At 36.1% G+C, this 20,033-nt stretch overlaps 2 protein-coding genes across 2 annotated transcripts; both read left to right on the top strand.

Annotated features, from left to right (window-relative positions):
* Nucleotides 1–1,225: 1,225 nt before the first annotated feature.
* Nucleotides 1,226–2,176, top strand: LOC124235936 (olfactory receptor 4F3/4F16/4F29-like). Its single transcript, XM_046654486.1, has one exon. It carries the CDS (start codon nt 1,238–1,240, stop codon nt 2,174–2,176), a length of 939 nt encoding a protein of 312 aa, XP_046510442.1. The 5' UTR covers nt 1,226–1,237.
* Nucleotides 2,177–14,101: 11,925 nt separating this feature from the next.
* LOC124235996 (olfactory receptor 4F3/4F16/4F29-like) lies at nt 14,102–15,040 on the top strand. The gene has a single exon (XM_046654596.1). It carries the CDS (start codon nt 14,102–14,104, stop codon nt 15,038–15,040), a length of 939 nt encoding a protein of 312 aa, XP_046510552.1.
* Nucleotides 15,041–20,033: the final 4,993 nt, after the last annotated feature.

Raw genomic sequence — 20,033 nt, 5'->3', positions numbered from 1 at the left:
TACAAGCCTGTTACTGTTTATGCTCCAATCTTTCTCTTTTCTCAACTCCAACTTTTACCAACATATCTAAGTATTTTGAGAGCAGGAGGGTTTGAGACACAGAATTATTTGACCCACAGGCGAGAGATTATAACTTCCAGGTGGTAATAGTATTGCAGTATTCCCTGCAAAAGTGAATAAGAACTGGAGAGATTCATGTGGTAGCCCAGAATCAGGGGCAGGGAACTGTCAGACTTGGCGTTGGATCTTAGACACTTGGGAGGTTTGAAGCAGACAGATGACGTAAGAGGGATAAAAGGAGCTTAGGGAGATGAGAGGACAGGAGAAGGTCAATGATTATACAACAACAGTGACACGAATGTGCGTTTATTCCCCCCCAGCGAAGTCTAAAAGCTTAGGACTCCAATAGCTATAACCAAAGTTCACAAACTTCAGATTGTGAAGAATCTGGACAGATAAATCAAATTGGCTTCCTTAACTTAATTGACCCCCTATAACCCTACCCCCAAGCCCCTGCTTTGCACATTTTGTCCATGTGCTGGCTGCTAACCATCCTACTAGGTACTCTCAATGATACTTCTGGGAGACTATGCAAATATCGTGTGCCATTAATACCTATTCTACCTTTGCCTTGGTCCTTTAATGTTCTTGAGTCACCTCTATACCCTATACCTAGTTCTTTTATGCTCATCTCTACTCTGGGATTTGTGTGGATTGCTAATGTGGTTGTAGGTAATGGTGAATGGATAACTACAAATGATACATTATGTTCTTGAGATGAGTTCACGTTATGAGATGAGACAGTTTGAATAGCTGAAGAATTGCTCTATGAACGATTTGAAAATAGAACCAGGGACTCTTGGCTAATGTCATCTCCACCTCTTCTTTCTTTTTCTCTTTGTGTTGTACTTACCACTTTACCTACCCATCCCAGTCCTTGCTACACATAATTACTATGTTTTCATATTTGTTCCATTCTCTTGTTTATAGATAAATAGACCTGGAAGCCATGGTGATAAGAATATTGCATGTGGAAGTGACTCATCTGCTTTAGATATCACAGGTAAAATGCTTTTTTAGTGATGATATAACTCTGAGAAAGAATTGAGAGGATATATAATCTTCACAGTATGAATGTCCTTGAATTGTTATAATATAGAACATTATTTTAGTTTATTTTTATTTTAGTTTATTTTTTAATTTTCTTTTATCTAGAAACATTTCAGCTGATAAATCAATGGATGGAACAAATCGTTCTGTGGTGTCAGAGTTTGTGTTCCTGGGACTCACCAATTCCTGGGAGATCCAACTTCTCCTCTTTGTGTTCTCCTCCACCTTTTATGTGGCAAGCATGATGGGAAACTCCCTCATTATGCTCACTGTGATTTCTGACCCTCACTTACACTCCCCCATGTACTTTCTGTTGTCCAACCTCTCCTTCAATGACCTGGGAGTTTCTTCTGTCATCACGCCCAAGATGGTTTATGACCTTTTCAGAAAGCGTAAAGTCATCTCCTTTGGTGGTTGCATTACTCAGATCTTCTTCATTCACGTCATTGGTGGTGTGGAGATGGTGCTGCTCACAGCCATGGCCTTTGACAGATATGTTGCCATATGTAAGCCTCTCCACTATTTGACTATTATGAGCCGAAAAATGTGCACTTTGCTTCTGGTTGCTGCATGGATAATTGGCTTGATACACTCTGTGATTCAACTGTTTTTTGTTATAAAATTGCCATTTTGTGGCCCTAATGTGTTAGACAGCTTTTACTGTGACTTTCCTCGGTTCCTAAAACTTGCCTGCACAGACACCTACAGGTTAGAGTTCATGGTCACAGCCAACAGCGGATTTATATCTCTGGGATCATTCTTCACATTGATTGTCTCCTATATTTTTATCCTGATCACTATTCGAAAACTGTCTTCAAGTGCATCATCCAAGGCCCGCTCCACTTTGTCGACTCATGTCATGGTGGTGATTTTGTTCTTCGGTCCTTGCATCTTTGCTTATATCTGGCCTCACCCCACATCACATCTAGACAAATTCCTTGCTGTTTTTGATGCAGTTCTCACTCCTTTTTTAAATTCAGTCATCTACACATTCAGGAACAAAGAAATGAAAGTGGCAATGAGGAAAGTATGCCATCAATTTATTATTTATAGAAGAATTTCATAAAGGACAAAAGTAGTTTGAAGTTGCCTTACTGACTTGGAATAGCATTAAATTTCTATTACTTCAATATCAGGAGTTTTAAGTGCCTTACTAATATTTAGGTGTCCCAGATTAAAACAACATGGTTCTTTTTAAAAATTTAATTGAGAAATTGTGTTGTTGTCTATGATGTGGTAAAAAGTATGTCCTAGAGAAGGCCAATTGCTTGTTTCTCAGAAGACATTACCTTGATGAATTTATCATTGTCTAGACTTCAAAATTGAGTCTCTTTAGTGTCAGAGTGGGTTATATAAGGGAATGCTGATTGACACTAAATAAATTGTCAATTTAGATAAATGTCTGTTCCCCCCATATTTTCTCTTTGTGCCTTTCCGTCAGATCTATATCTCTGACAAAATATATTCCCCTACTGATTAGTGACTGAAGATTTTCTGTACCATTGAAGTAAAATTTTGTTAAAGGTTATTCTTTTTACTCTACAGAAATAACTGTGTTTAGTGGACATCTAATGTTTTTTTTGGCCCAAATCAGCAACCTTCCTCTTCTGATAAATGTGTCTTTCTATTTTCGTAACTATGTGCTAGTATTAGAAGATGACATGTAGGTCCTATCTCTCTGACCACTATTATTTGGTCAAATGTTGGACTTCTGAACCAGGGCAGAGAAACGTGTCTCTTAGCCACAGCTGAATGATACAGGTACGAAGCTCTGACTGAGATGAGCCAAATCTGAGCTTGTCCCCAAGATACTGGACTTGAGAATAGAGAGAAAGCAAGACTTACTCTTCCTTTATGTAGATATGTAAAAACTGTTGGCAATCATGTTTCCTGCTGTCAAAAATCAACTCTGGGATAATGAACAAAGATATTTGAGAGAAGAAGTTACAGGATTTAAAAAGAGAAGCTTGTCAGTATTCAAGTTCTTGCTTCCAAGTGTCTTGGGCATTCAGCTTCATTCTTGCCCTCCACTCAATATGGTTATTAGCTGAGCTAATAAATGATCCAGTACATACTCTCTCTTACCTAAATGTGTTTAAGTTTTGGTCCTGTCATCTACAGCCAAAAGAGTAGTGATAATTACCCGTCTAATTCTAAGGAGACTGTATTTTCAATTATTTCTGACATGAATGCTTTCATTATTTTCTTAGTTCTTTGAGAAAATATTATTTGTTCTTCTAATAAAAAGAAAATAAGTTCACTATGTGAAATTTATTTATAAGTTAGAGATTAAAAAATGTAAAACACTTAAAGGCACTATATGGAGATAATTATTAGTAATATCTTGGTGTATTTATTTCTAGTGTTTTTCTATGCCCAAATATAAATACATATTTACAAAATCAGTATTTTTGATCTCTACATTTTTATTCTGCCTTTTTGAGAAATATTCTGAGAATTCTCTATTATTAAATTTTGAAGTACAAAATAATTTTAAGTACATATTATACTTCTTATTCTTCTATCCAACAATAAGTTAGATTGTCTAATTGTTTTCAAATAATAATCAGATTGTCCTCAATTCTTTGCTCTGCCTTGAAAATTCTTGTGTATACCTCTGTCTACCTTTCAGATTACCTCTTTTATAGATTGATATATTTGGAATTAGTAATCAAAATACTATTGCTTTAAACCCTTTATTTTCATTATTCTTGCTCCTCAAAGTTTTGTACCTTCTGAGAAATATTCTAACTCAGTATCCATCCCAAAGCAATCAATATGATCAGTTATTAAATATCTTTTTCACTATAAAAGACAAAAACTGATAAAATCTTATTTTAAATTTCTTCAATTTTTTTATGCTTGTACCTGTTCATATGTTGTTATTAATCTTAATTCTTTGAATTACATGTGTCAGGAATCCAATCAAAACAAGCTTAAAATAACTAAAACAGAAAAGAAATGTGTAGTTTCAGTTTTACCAGAGGAAAAGGATCTAGAGAGCTGTTGAACAAAAATGTGAATATACTGACCACTGAACTGTACACTTAAAATGGTAAATTTCGTGTTATACTTTTTAAAACTGCAGTTAATTTTTTTTTTAATTTTTAAAAATGAAGATATCGACTCAGGTTATCTGGATGTCTAATAGTGGAGCCGACCTTGGTGGACTCAGGGATTCACTCAATTTCACCTTCTTAGATTTTACTCTCTCATTCATTCCTTTGTTCTTGCTCTTTTCTCCGTTTCTCTTTCTCCTCCTTCTATATCTTTTAACTCTGTTTATATCTGCACATTAGCCTTATTTTCTTTTTTTGCACATGGATTTCTTTATATATAATACAGGGAGATGAGAGAGACTGCAAATAACTCCAACTTGAAATCATTCCAGAAGAGCAATCTCATAGACAATGGAAAGGTTTTCTTTCCCACTTAATAACCTATTGGGTTATTAAAACCCAATGAAATCCTAACTGGCATTGTTTTAGTTTCATGCTAGGTCTGTCATGGGCCAGGTCTGGTTCAGATACCCACTCCAGTGGTCAGGGTGCAAGGTTATCTTGTTGACAGCCTCCAATGCAATGCATGAATTTGAGAAGGAGCATTTCCTAAATAGGGGAGGTAGGGTACAGCCATCTGTGAAAGGGGAAAAGTGATTCAGGGCAGGCAAAAAAATTGTCACATTCTGTAGATAGAATTTTAGTTTTGTCATATTTATTTACAGTATCACATATATGTCAACAACACTATCTCCTTTATTACCATGTTTGTGTCCAAAATGTTTCCTCCAATTTGTGTCTTTTAAATTTTAGCTATCATATTCTGCAATTTTAAAGTTACAATTTTTGTTTTCTTTTTTTTTTTTTTTTGAGGAAGATTAGCCCTGAGCTAACTACTGCCAGTCCTCCTCTTTTTGCTGAGGAAGACTGGCCCTGAGCTAACATCGTGCCCATCTTCCTCTACTTTATACGTGGGACGCCTACCACAGCATGGCGTGCCAAGCAGTGCCATGTCCACACCCGGGATCCGGGCCGGTGAACTCCGGGCCGCCAAAAAGCAGAACATGTGAACTTCACCGCTGCGCCACCGGGCCGGCCCCTAAAGTGACAGTTTTTGTAACTTAAACTCCATGAAGCTTTTTAATTGTGACTTCAGAGTTTTATTCTTAGGAAGCCCTTTTCCATTGCAATACCTAGTGAATATTCATGAGATGTATTTTTTTTTAATGATTTTTTTCTAAAGATTGGCACCTGAGCTAACAACTGTTGGTGATATTTTTTGTCTGATTTTTTTCTCCCCAAATCCTCTCCAGTGCATGGTTGTATATTTTAGTTGTGGGTCCTTCTAGTTGTGGTATGTGGGACACTGCCTCAGCATGGCCTGACGAGCAATGCTATGTCTGCACCCAGAATCAGAACCAACGAAACCCTGGGCTGCCGAAGCGGAGGATGCAAACTTAACCACTCAGCTAGGGGCCGGCCCCATGACATGTATTTCTAAAATAGATTTTCCCCGAGAAAATCTATTTTAGATTTAAAAAATAAGAGATGATCTAATTTTTTCAAAATCATTTAATTTTCTCAGTACCATTTACTGAGTAATCATTTCCTTTCTGACTTGTGATTTTTTATATTATTTACATAAAATATGCTCTTTGTCTATTGTGAGATCCAGACCCATCTGTAATATATCTTCTGACACCTCCTCTTGAATGCCTCATATGTACTTTAACTGAATACGTTCAAAACAGTGCTCATGATCATTACTGAAAACTGTGTCCTCCTCCAATATCCTCTCTCCAGTCATGAAAACAAGTAACCCAAGAGTCCTTCTCTCCCTCACTGTCCTCCTCCCCTGTTTTCTCTCTCTCACTCTCATTTTTTTATTCATGTAGCAAATATCAAGTGCCTACTAAGTGCTAGGCATTACTGTAGGCTTTTGGAATACACCAGTAAATAAAATATAAAAAAATAATTTCTACCATTTTATAGCTTATATTCCAGTAGAATTATCCAGAGAATACATAATAAGCAAAATAAGCAAGCTTTAAAGTAAGTTAAAAATAAAAGAGTGCAATAGCAATATAATAGAGTAGGCTAAGACAAATCTGAAACTCTAGAGTTGGCCAAGTAGGATGCACTTTAAGGAGGGTAGTCAAGATAGATATCGTTGGGAAGGTGTCATTGAGCAAAGGTTTGATAAAGGTCAGTGAGTTAGCAATGCAGATATCTGGTGTGTTCAAGAATCAGCCAGAAGGCCAATGTGACTTTGTCAATGTAAAAAAGTTGAAGAATAATAGGAGGATATTCAAGGAGGTAAAGAGGTGCCAAATCATGTAGTATTCTCTAGACTATTGTAAAGAATTTGGCTTTAATCTGAGGAATAAGGGGCTATTGATGGATTCTGAGCAGAGAGGTGACATAATATCACTTCCATTTAAAGTTCTTATTTATACCTGATTGTCCTGCTAAGAAAAGTCTGAGAAATGTTGGGGCAATGGTCCAAGGAGTGATAAATTAGTAGTGTATTGCATAAACTGAGGAAGAGAGAGACGGTGGTTTTGGTAGCAATGAGATGGTAAGATGTGGTGAGATTTTGAAGGACTGGCTAATAAGATTTGCCAACTAATGGGATATTGCATGTGTGAGAAATGACTCCAAGCTTTTCGACTTAAGCAACTGGAAGGATGGATTTGTCATCACTTAAGAGGGAGATGCAGGTAACAGCAGGAGCTCAATTTTGTGTAATTACATTTAAGATGCTTATTGGATATCCAAATGAAAATGTAAAGTAGACATCTGGAAAGCAAGTCTGATATATAGGGTAGAAATCTGAACAACAGATGGACACATAGATGTTACTTAAAGGCCTGGTACTAGATGAGATATCCTAAAGATGAATACAGAGAGGAAAGACATGAGGTTAGGATACCTGAACCTTGGCATTCTCAAACATTAAGAGATCAGAAAGAGAGTGAATAATAATAAACGGAGACTCAGAAATAGCCCCCAGTGATATGTAGGAAAAGCTGAGATTGTGTGGTGCCCGGGAAGCCAAGTGAAGAAAATATGTGTAAAGATTGGAAGAAATAACTGTGATTAAAAGATGAGAACTGAGAATTGATCACTGGATTTAGACATGAAGGTCATGGGAGAACTAAAAGACAAGTGTTAGTGCAGAGACTGGGGGCAAATTTTGATTGGAGTGGATTTGAGAGAAAACAAAAGGAGAGGAATTAGACACAGAGAGTAGAGACAACTCTTTTCAGGAATTTTGCTGCAAAAGTACTGAGAGAAATAGAGCAGTAGACAGAAAGGGAAGCTGGATCACGAGATTTTAGTAAGATGAGAGATATAATACATGGGGAAAGCTGAGGGGAATGATAGAATCAAGAGGGAAACATGGATGGTATAGAAGATAGAGAGAAAGCTCCCGTGGTTCTTGAGTGCACTGGAGGGGAGAGTAATAACGAACAAGGTAAGGGTTTATTTAATTAGATCCTGGTTACTTTGGCTTAGAAGGAAGAGAAGAGGAAACATTTTTTCTTCTGCCCTCTTAAGCTATAATTCTGTATCTAATTTCAAAAGTGATGTGGCACAAAATTTTCTTTGTTGTGATGATTTTTCTTGCCTGATATTTTGATGTTGACTTATAAAATAAAGGAGCAAAATTGCACCTTTGTACTGTAATTTGACATAATTTGTGTCAAAGAGGTATGCCATAGAAAAGAATAAGGAATAATTTTTCAGTTCTGGCTTTAAAGATGAAACCAAGTTTTATTAGTCGTACAATTTGGTTTAATTCATAGGATGAAATTATGCAGTGGTGACAATACTTGCTCTGCAATGTTGTTCTGAGGGTTCAATAAAATAAAATGCAAAAGGATCGATTTCCAAAATCACTTTATTTTCCCATTTTAAAATGTTCTTTCTCTTTAAAGGAAGCTAAAAAAATTCTGTCCTTAAGTTTTTAAAAACACTTTTCTGTATTTTCACATTTTTAAGATGGATATGTCTAATTCAAATTATCATAAAATGATTAAAAATTTTAAAATTTACTATAAACTTTTCTGTAGAATGCATATTCAGTCACCATAAATTAAAGATTCAAAATAGTTCCTGACTAGAGCAATAAGTCTTTTTGTCACATGAAAATTATGAACTTCTTATTTCCTTTCATTAAGAGATTCTCTGCTTGGCTACACTGGGAAAACTGAAATGATAATAGGCGATAATTTCCCAGGCCAAGTGCTCAGACTAGAAATCCCAGATCTCTGCAGCATCACTTGGTCACTGCCCTCTGGGGCTGTAATTAGCTTCCACTGTTACTGCGACATCATTTTATACAGCTATTTGTGTGTGTCTGTAATGTTCCTGAATAGCATCTTGTTGACTCTTCAGGAGACCATATCTGAATCATTAGTGATGCTGATCTCTTAGCTCCCTTGGCAAAACAGGTAGGTGAAGGGAATAAAAATAAAAATAGAAATCAGGTAGCAACAATTTCTCTGTTCTAAGGATAGAGAAGATTTTGGTGATGTGATAAAGATTTTCTCCAGTCAGATCCACTCTATTACAGCAGTCTCTTAATTGGGGTTCTTCTCTCTTTTATTCCCTCCTTCTAGATTATCTGTCATACTGTAAAATAAGCCATCTTCCTTCAGCATTGGCCTCATCATTAATTTCTTGCTCCTAAGTCTTTATGCTCCTTTATTTATTAACAATGTTCAGTCATCTTAAGTTAGAGTCTTAGGTCAGGTAAAACAAGTGTCAACTTTCTTTCTCATCTTATTTTCCACTGTTCTCTTAAACAATTTCCATTCTCCAGGCAGCCTGCAGTCTTCACCCTTATCTTAGATTGTATTGAATTTGCCAGTCATTTTTCATATTGTACCATCTGTTTGAAATGATCCTTCAAAGTGTCTTTATATATTCTAGCATTTACTATTTATAAAAGCTCTGAACAATGCCGTATTTTCCACTTCGTCTTCTCTGATCACCACAGCTGCAATCTCCTTCTACTTGCCTCACATATTACCAAGCCTGTGACATTCATCTTACTATACCTGTTGGATATTTACTTAAACTATTAGATAGGCATTGTCTTTCTAAGCAACTAACACAGAATAGATATTCGGTAAATACATTTTAACTAATAGAAAATTACATAGGAAGGCATGGTAGAATAGGAATAAACAGAACTAGGACTACATTGGTCTGAGTTGCCATCTTCATCCATAACTGATTGCTTGACATGCATAAACTATGTTTGTGTTTCCTACTTGTACAGGGTTAGCAACAGCTATGGCTGAAGAATGCTAAGTGAATCTTGAAAAAAATGGCTGTTTGGGAGCAAAAGTCTTATTTCCTAGGAGGCAGGTATTTGTGGGTTTCCCTTCTCTTCCTAGGCAAGTTTATGAAATTTTTATCTGGATGAGCACAATCTTCGTAAATTCCTAGAAGCACCACCTCCCCCATGCAGATGCAAATGACCAGCATTATCTGAGGTGGTCAAGAAAGCCTTCAAATAGTTTTTGTGAGAATTTATCAATGGCTTTGGCTGTTTGGAGAGGAGGGGTTGGGGTAAATGGCACGGTCTGACTTATTATTTATCACAGTGTAAGCTTCTCACAAGGCAAGTCCTGAGCAGCGTCCCCACGTAGGAGCAAAATTATTCTAGGAGACATGTTCCCAATGAAGTCTTTCAGGCTACTGGGCACCAGCATAGACCTGAAAACCTAACTTTTAACCAGCTCCACTTGATTATCTCAGAATAATGAATTCAGAATTAAGGATTTTTTGATAATTAGAACTGAGAACTGGGACATACAGCTTGCTGGTTCTTTGTGTTAGGTACCACTTACTGTTCCTCTAAAATGTGATAGGCACCGCATTAGGTATACATTACATGTATAATATCACCCACTTTCCACCACAACCTGCAAGGGAGGTTATCTCCTTTTACAAATTAGGAAACTGAGGCTCAGAGAGCTTAAGTAACATTCTACATAGTCACATAGCAAGTGAGTAGTGGAGTCTGGATTTGCAAGCAGGCCTGATAGGCTTCAAAGCCCAAGCTACTCACTGTTCTATGTACGCTTCTCAAATCAGAATAGCAGTTATAATTTATGGATGATTTACGTTGGCATTGCATTGTAAAAAGCAATCAGTCTATTCATTATCATGTGTGATTTTCACAGAAATTGTGCCTGGCTGGGCAGCTACTGAAGGCGTTTGCCTTTTTGAACTGAATCACTTGATTAGAGATGGGAATTGGATCTTCCTATTTACTTTTATCTGGACTCTTCTGAACTTCTTCCCTCTGTCCTGGTATGCTTTCTTTTCTCTCTGTCTCTCTTCGTTTTATTTTCATAGTGCTTTTCTTCTCTAATTGCTCCTTTCCTTGTGTCTTTCACTCTTTTTATGTTTTTTCTTTCTACTTTCTGTCTTCCTTATCCTTTTATACCTCTCAGATTATTGCCAAACTTCATGAAACTAAGTTTAGTGTTGGATGAAGGTTTGCAGAGGAAAGTGTCCTCCTATCCCCAAGGCAGATATATGTTGTAGAGGGTGGGATGCCTATGGACAGAGAATATTAGTTATGATTACTATCAGTTTAAGATGAGAAATATTCCTCTTTTCAAGTGGAATCTATTGGAAAAGATGGTGGAGAGAGGAAAGCATTGGAGTCATGGCTCCTGGCGTGTGGAGGTCTTAGCAACTAACCTCAAATTCTGTAAATATTTATTCACTTTCACACCTAGTTATGAACTTTGGGTGATATACAAATCAAAATTTTCAAGCACTATAATTAATAGCAAAAGATTCTACAGATTACGGATTATGGTGTTTACCACTCATATTAAAAGGACAGATTGTATTACATCCTCTTCCTGAAATATTTGACCTCACTAGATAATACTGGTACTTACTTTGAATTTGTATTCATTTTTTTCTCACACATTTAACAAATAATTTTCTCTAATTTTCATATGACATATATTGTATACCATGCAATATTGTAGCTATTGATGTGCAATTTACGTCTTTGCAATGAGTTTATTGTTTGTGACTTACAGATGTTAGAAAAAAATAAAACCCTGACCATTATGAACTAGAACTGTCAAGGAAAGCCTAATGAAATAATTGAGAACTTTTGTTGCCTTTTGAGGAGATTAAAGTACAGAGAGGCAGAAATGATGATAGGATTACAAATAGTTCTTCAAATATTTTACCATTGTCCTGTCCTTCCAAATGAGCTCCAAAATAAGAAGAGTGAGCACATAAACTGTGGCAGCAATGATTAATCTCATTTCTGTACATAGATTACTTCTAACGTTTAATTGGTCACTTTTTTTGTATTTAATTATGGTTGTCATGAAAAATAATTTAGTTCAAATACTAGGTCGTTTGTGTAAATACTGATGTTTAGTGTCAGTTTTAACTCAGAAAATCACATTTTTAATTTCATTTTTTACTCATCTTTCTTAGGTTGTTTTCTACAGGATCTATACCTTCTGGATCAGGAATTCAGAGACCTGGGTTCTGGTCCATAGTTCTGGCATTTGTGTGACTATGAGCAATTCAGTATACTTTTCTGAGTCTCAAGTTTTTCATCTAAATAAAGGTCAATGTGAACCAGAACGTCTCTTAGATCAAAGTGTCAGTCTGATTCCACTGGGTACTTGTGCTTCCCCACACAAAAGTCTTCATGTTTCTTCATCAGTTGCTGAGCATTTCGGGCCCTTTCCCCAGTGCCTCAGTCATTCACTCGTGCATTTCAATCCGCCAGTCCTCTTCATTCTGTCTGTCCTTCTTGCAATCAGCAGCACATGTAGTTCTCTGTTCTCCAGCCTAGGCTCACATGTCTGATGACTGAAGAACTTGAGGTTATAGAAGGCGTGTATCTTGGGACTATGGAAAGTAGGCTCAGGAGCTGACAGCAAAATTATTTGGATTAATTGAGTATGGAGACACTCAGCTCAGAAATGGTGAGACAGAATTACGGTCAGATCACAGCAAAAGCTTCTGCAAGTTTTGAGTCAGAGAGATTTGTTAGGATTGGTGAGAGCAAAATCTGAACATGTGTTTTCGTGAGAAGATTCTTCAGATTTCTGGAGCTGTGTCTGCAAAAGGAGAAGAATGTCAGTAAACTTTTGCATTCCAGTACCTTCCAAGGGAATAAAACTTCAGGAGCTATTTTCAGGGTTCACTCTCTACAGGGAATTGAGTATGTTGGGTATTTGGACACAGAACAATGGAATCCTCTCCATCCCCTCCATCCCTTCTCCAGCTAAACAAGCATAATAAAAACTTAGAAGGCACCAACCCTTTAGACTCAGCTTTAGGTACATGTGATCAAACCAAGGAGAAAGATCTGGTGCCCGCCTATAAAGTTACTGAAGTTTAACATTACTCTCATTTCAAAATGGACTAAACTCTTAAAAATATAAACGATCTTGGAGATACAACACACCTGAATAGATGTCAGACACAGTAATCACGATGATATCAAATATCAGAGCAGGTTACAATAAAGGAAAGCACTGAATACTTTAAAAGAATGGAGATGCTACCAAGCAGCAAAAGGGAGTGTGTGAGTGAGGCTGAGGCACTGATGAAGAAAATTTAGTATTTCAATGTTTACAAGCACTGACCATAGACATCTTAATATGTTCAGACAAACAGAAGCTATTTCCAGGTGTATGTCACTTCCTGTGGTGGAATAGGCATATGCTTTAGTAAAAATTAGGGTGAAATCTCAAATATTTTTACGTATATTACGCCTTAATAAAAGTCTTGCAGGGCCAGGTGTAGGTTCCAGAGGGAACTTTGTTGAGTAATGTGGCCAGTAGAAAGTTCTGTGGAATTTTCAGGGAACTTCCGGAAAGATTCAGTGGGTGAACATGGAGAATATTATGGTAAGTGAAGTAAGCCAGTCACAAAAAGACAATACTGTATGATTCCACTTATATGAGGTATCTAAAGTAGTCAAACTCATAGAAAAAGAAAGTAGAACGGCAGTTACCAGGGAGTATGGGGTGGGGGCATAGGGGAGTTGTTGTTTAGTGGGTATGGAGTTTCAGATCAACAGGATGAAAAAATTCTAGAGGTCTGTTTCATAGCATGTAATGTGAATGTACTTAACAGTACTACTGAAATGTACACTTAAAAAGAGTTAATGTGGTAAATTTTATATTCTGTTTTTGATCTCAATAAAAAAGTAGAAGATTTAGAAGAGCAGTGTACCTGATGTGACATGATAAAAAAGTATAAAATTCTCTCTTGATAAAGCCCATATGCTCTCTCTTTTACTACTTTTGCCTGGTTCTGATGTTTCATATTCCCCAGTTTCATGTATCTTAATCTCACTCTACATCCTATTCTATAATGTGTTTCTTCTTAATTCAGGCCCATCTCGTGTTCCAGGAAATTCTTACTCCTAGACATTGATCCGTTTATTAATCTTAGATTTCCACTAACCTTTGTCTCTGAATGTAATGTTTTGAGAGAAGAATATGAAAATGACCATAAAAGAGATGTGAAATGTTTTGATATGTAAAAGTACAGTAAAATGCAATATGTATACATATCCAGTTTCCCTTTGGAAAACCTTGGGACTAATTAGCTAACAGTATTTCCACCTATGTCTCCTTATCTTTGCAAGTGAGTGTATTTTCTTGCTTGTATATTCTGTTTCTTGCTGCAGGCGCTTTTGAAGCTTCTGTTCTTGCCTATTTTTCCTATTAATTTAATTAATTTTAGGATATGAGGGGTTTTTTGTAGAGTTCCAATCATGATATGATCTGCTTATATTACCATCACCATCATCATTTCACAAGTGTGAAGAATTAAATAACCAGGTAGTTCTCGTTTGTAATGTGAACAGAGCAACATAAATAATTAATACCACTACCATTCCTAACAATCACAATTTCTTTTTCATTTTCTTAGTTCTCATAATTTCAGCCACAACTCAGTTGGTTGGATCAATGGATGGAGGGAATCACTCAATTGTTTCTGAGTTTGTGTTTCTGGGACTCACTCAGTCGTGGGAGATCCAGCTTCTCCTCCTGGTGTTTTCCTCTGTGCTCTATGTGGCAAGCATGACTGGAAACATCTTAATTGTGTTTTTTGTGACCACTGATCCTCATTTACATTCCCCCATGTACTTCCTACTGGCCAATCTCTCCTTTGTTGACTTGGGAGCGTGCTCCACAACTTCCCCCAAGATGATTTATGACCTTTTCAGAAAGCATAAAGTCATCTCCTTTGGAGGCTGCATTGTTCAGATCTTCTTCATCCATGTCATTGGTGGTGTGGAGATGGTGCTGCTCATAGCCATGGCCTTTGACAGATATGTTGCCATATGTAAGCCTCTCCACTACCTGACCATTATGAGCCCACAAATGTGCATTTTGTTTCTGGCTGCTGCCTGGGCCCTTGGAATTATTCATTCACTTTTTCAACTAGCATTTATTGTTAATTTACCCTTCTGTGGTCCTAATGTATTGGACAGCTTTTACTGTGACCTTCCTCGGCTCCTCAGACTGGCCTGTACGGATACCTACAGATTGCAGTTCATGGTCACTGTCAACAGTGGGTTCCTTTGTGTTGGCTCTCTCATCATACTGTTCATCTCCTACATCTTTATCCTGTTTACTGTTTGGAAACATTCCTCAGGTGGTTCGTTCAAGGTCCTCTCCACTTTGTCAGCTCACATCACTGTGGTATTTTTTTTCTTTGGTCCAACCATGTTTATCTATACATGGCCACATCCCAGTTCCCAAATGGACAAGTTTCTTGCTCTTTCTGATGCTGTTCTCAGTCCTTTTCTGAATCCAGTCATCTACACTTTCAGGAATAAAGAGATGAAGGCAGCAATGAAGAGATCTTTCAGACTACTAGTGAATTTTAGAAAGATTTCATAAATAATGTTATAAGGTCTTTTCCCTGACCATTATGTAGCCTGTATTTGGAATTTTAGAATCAGCTTCTTTAGTGCATCAGCAATTGGACTGGGTGTTACCACACTCTTAAGAATGCTCCTCTTCCTTAAGCAGAATGAAGATTTGGACAAAATCTTAATTCAGAATTTATGTTGATTTATGAGGTTGCATATATATGTGCTAATTATAGTTATTTCTTTCTAGCTGGTTTCTTCATTTTCTTTTCCTCTCAAGGTTAACAGTTTATTATTGTCTTTCAATTTATCCATGTATTTTCTCATAATCTGCCTCTTGAGGTAACCAAGATGCTCACTATTAACTTTGCCATTGGTAATCTCCACTTCTGGAAATAATTGCTCTTTTTCGTATTCCTTTTATGAGTTGGAAAACATTCGTATCTCACCCAAGTTATTCAGCCTTATTTTAAGCCATCAACTGTCTTTTTATGATTTGGAGAACATAGTAAGCAGGGAAATTTTCTGTTTAGATTCTTCTTCCAATAGGTAAAAACAATCTGATTTTCCAGTAGAGGAGTAGTAATCTCTCCCTCTCGATTGTGTTCTGCCTTCCTGCCCTTTCTCTCACCATTCTTTCTCTTATATAATTGCCTCATGATCACTCAATATTTTTTCTTTTGGTAATACAACCCTTCTTCGAAGAATTTTGAAAATCTTAAACTAATGACATCCACTGATTTCCTCTTGTGCACATACATACATATGTTCATGAACCAGTAATTTATCCTTCCACTCATCTGTCCCTTAAAATTAGTTTTTCCTTACTATTTATAAAAATATTATGCTTAATCCTTATCTGGAATTGTTTCTAAGCATACATGGAAGCACTCCATAATTAGTGGCCTGGAATAGTTGTAACTAGAGAGAGAGATGAATCAAATATTTGCAACACAACTTGTACAAGTTTGTGGAAGGCTTTGTAAAAATCTAGTGTAAGATTTCCAGTGCTGGCTAAATGCCATAAACCCAGCACAGCCTATTTTTCCCATTAATTACACCTAAACAATCTTGAAAATTTAGAGGAAAGCTACCTGAGGCAAGAAAAACAAAGTAAGGAAAAGTTGGCATATTGCAGAGGGGAAGCAAAACTTGAAGAAGCAACCCATAAGCGAGTGAGTTTCTTTGTTTGTTTTTCTCTCATGGCTTTTACTTGTGAACAAACTCCAGATGCAGAGCTATTGTTGCCATGATACAGGCTGAAAAAACTCTAAGAGAAAACCAAGCCTTCTGGCCAGGGAACCAGGAAGAGTGATTTCTGCAAGGTGGAAAGTGTGGGGGAAATACTTTTAATGCCCACTTTCTCTCTTTGCTCTATCCTGCAGCAGTCCTTGTTGCAGAGCTTTGGCAGTGGAGCAGGAAGCTAAAACTCTGAGAAACAACCAATCCTTTTGGACAAAGTATCTGAGACAAGACGCCTGTGGTATGAAGGATGTGAAGGAAATTTCCATAATTTTTTTCTGCCTCTTTTTTCTTGCCTCATTACCCCAAGGACAAAACCTAGTTACAGAGCTTCAGCTCAGCAATATTCAGGCAGCTAAAACTCCAAGAGAAATTCCATATTTCAGGGCAGATGATGATAAAAAGAAGTCTTACAAGTCAAATAGTGTGTGAAGATTCTTGGAGATGAGAGAGCTGGAGAAAGAGAGACTCTAAATCAGTGTATGCTTCAAAACATATCCATGGCTGGTTCCTGAGTTGTGCATGCTTGGGACAGACGCAAAACAGCATAACAAGATCCTTGAGTACTTATCTATGTTATAAACTTCTACCAAAATCCCAGGCTAATCAACGAGTGTGACATGAGCAGGGCAGGCTCAAAGCAGCATAGTAAAGGCTTTGAAAGCAGAACTGACATTGGAACTACTACCAGCAAAAATTTCAACAGAACTTACAGTCTGAGCATAATTTATTGCCTACTAAAAGAAGCAATCAGCAACAAAAAATTCTCCAGGGGATTTTAATATTACACAGAGTCTCATAACCTAATAGTCAAAACATCTGAGATAAAATCTAAAATTGCCTGACCTACAAGAATCAGGAATATATGATCAATTCCCAAGGGAAAAGATAATCAACAGATACCAACCCCAAGATTATCCCTAATTGCTGGAATTGGCAGACAAGCACTTTAAAGCAACTATTCTTACAATGATTTATGAGGAAAGGTAAAGATGCCTTAAATGAATAGAAATATAAAAGTTCTGAGCAGAAATATGGAAACTGTAAACAAGAATGATATAGAAATTTTAGAATTTTAAAGTACAATATTTGAAATGAAAATTTACTGGATGGGATCAATAGCAGATAGAGATGACAAGAGAAAGAGACATCAAACTTGAAGATAAATCAATAGAAATGATCCACTCTGAAGAACATAGGTTAAACATATTCACTCTGAAGAACAGAAATTTAAAAGATTTAAAAGGAAGTGAACAGATTCTTACAGAGCTGGGAACAATATGAAAAGGTCTAACATTCCATTCTTGGAGTCCTTGAATGAGAAGAGACAGAGATTAGTGTAAAGAAACAAATGTTTGAAGAAATAATGCTTGAAAACTTTCCAAATATATTGAAAGACATAAATTTACTGACTCAAAAAGCTCAGCAAAACCAAGTAGGATATACTCAAAGAAAACCATGCCAAGAATCATAATAAAACTCCACAAAACTATAGACAAAGAAAAATCCTAAAATCAACCTGAAAAAAAAGACACATTAGGTAGAAGGAATTGATAGTAAAATTAGCAGATTACTCAGAAACAAATATAAAAGGCCAGGAAAGAGTGGAACTTCAGGAAGAAGAAGAATGGGAAATCTTCTGGTAAATATGACGAGATTATTTTTCTCCTCTTAAGTACTCTAAAATATGTAAGAATGTTAAGGGTAAAAATTATAACATTGATCATGAGATTTTCAGATTTGGGATATTCAGATCACAGAATTTGTAGATGTAATTCATGTGAGGGCCATGATATAAAGCAAGAAGTATCTTGAGAACTATATCATAGGTCTTTTACATTTTGCTTGAACTAGTAAAATATTAAATCTAAGTAGACTACGAAAGGTTAGTTATGCGTATTGTAATCTCTAGAGAAGCACTAAATAGCTACAACACCACCACCAACAACAAAGAGGTATAGCCAAAAGTCAATATAAAAATTTAAGTCTAAGCATAAAAAATATTTAAATAATCCAAAAAGAGACAGGAAAGGATAAAGAAAAGAAAAGAAAAAAAAAAAAAAACAGAAGGGGCAAACAGAAAATAAATGATACAAATGTAGACCTAAATGACCATGCTAATAATTTCACTAAATGCAGAGGCCTAAATACTAATTAAAGACAAGTGTTATCAGATTAGGAAAAAAATATATATCTACAAGAAATCTGCTTTACATATAAAGACATGCATACGTTAAAAGTAAAAGGATGGGGGCCAGCCCTGGTAGTCTAGTAGTTAAGTTCTGCATGTTCAGTTCCAGGGCACAGCTTGGTTCAGTTCCAGGGCACAGACCTACACCACTCAGCTATCGGTGGCCATGCTGTGATGGCAGCTCACATAAAATAAAAAATAGAGGAAGACTGGCAACAGAAGTTAGCTCATGGTGAATCTTCCTCAGGCAAAAAAAAAAAAAAAAAAAAAAAAAGAGAGAATTAAAAAAAGTAAAATGATGGAAAATATACCATACAAATAATAATCAAAAGAAAACGGGAGTGGTTATAATAATAACTAAGAAAGTAGACTTCAGAATAAATATAGTTACTAGGAAGTAAGGTGGACATTGCATAATTATAAAATGGTCAATTCAAGAAGACATGAAAATCATAAATGTGAATGCTTCTAATTATAGATGTGCAAAATACATGTGATAAAAACTGATAGAATTGAAAAGATTAGTAGACAAATCCACACTTGTACTTGGAGACTTCGACAAATCTCAGTAATTGATAGAAAAGGTATACATAAAAATCAGGAACCAAAGACCTATATAATATTACCAATCAATTTGATCCAGTAATCATTTATAGAACAATCTACCCAACAACAGGAGAATATACACTTTTTTTCAAGTGCACACAGAGTATTCATGAAGACAGATCATATTCTGGACCAAAAGGCAAAACCTTACCAAAGTTAAGAGAAATGAAATCATGCAAAATAATTCTCTGACAATAATGTAATAAACTTTATTTATTTATCTTTTTTTTGCTGAAGAAGAATGGCCCTGAGCTAACATGTGCTGCCAATCTTCCTCTTTTTGCTTGGAAAAGATTGTCAGTGAGATAGTGCCCCAAATCCCATGTTATATAAAACAGCTCCCCACAACCAAGACTTAGACTACTCATTAAGTCAACGGTGCTGATGATGGGATACCCTTCCTTATACCAGTTGGTTCTCTTCCTACTGTTTTGCAAAGCATATAATACTTTGTTATTCAAAACCATGTGATTGCTATATATTCCCTTCCTTTTGTACAATAGATTTCAAGACTTACAGTGTGTTTTTTTGAAAATCTTGTGATTTTGATAGCTCAAATTTTTTTGCTTATATCTCTTTGCTTTTAAAATATTACAGAAACTACTTACATATTTTTTTGTACTCCCTAATAATTTCTACACCCATGTATTTTGCCATCTATTGAAAGAAACGTAAATGAAATAGGTAACAGTGTACTAAATTCTATTATGAAGAGATAGGATACGTTATAGGAACATGATAATGGTGTCTATGAAAAACATCAGTTTTATTTATAACTTTCAATATTTACACATTTTATTTAGTATTCTTGCCTTATTTTATAGATGAGATGATTCATTAAAATGTAAAATAGAGGTAGTTATAGGAAGAATGTGGTCCATCTTAGCAATATGGACAAGGAAAGGTGAGACAATGTGAATACGCAATTACATGATTTATTATCTATACTTACCTGACAAAAGTCAGAAGAGAATTCATCAGT

Source organism: Equus quagga, chromosome 2, assembly GCF_021613505.1.
Source record: "Equus quagga isolate Etosha38 chromosome 2, UCLA_HA_Equagga_1.0, whole genome shotgun sequence".
NCBI lineage: Eukaryota > Metazoa > Chordata > Mammalia > Perissodactyla > Equidae > Equus > Equus quagga.
Note: the sequence above shows the minus strand (reverse complement) of the source record. Positions and strands in the feature narration are given on the sequence as shown.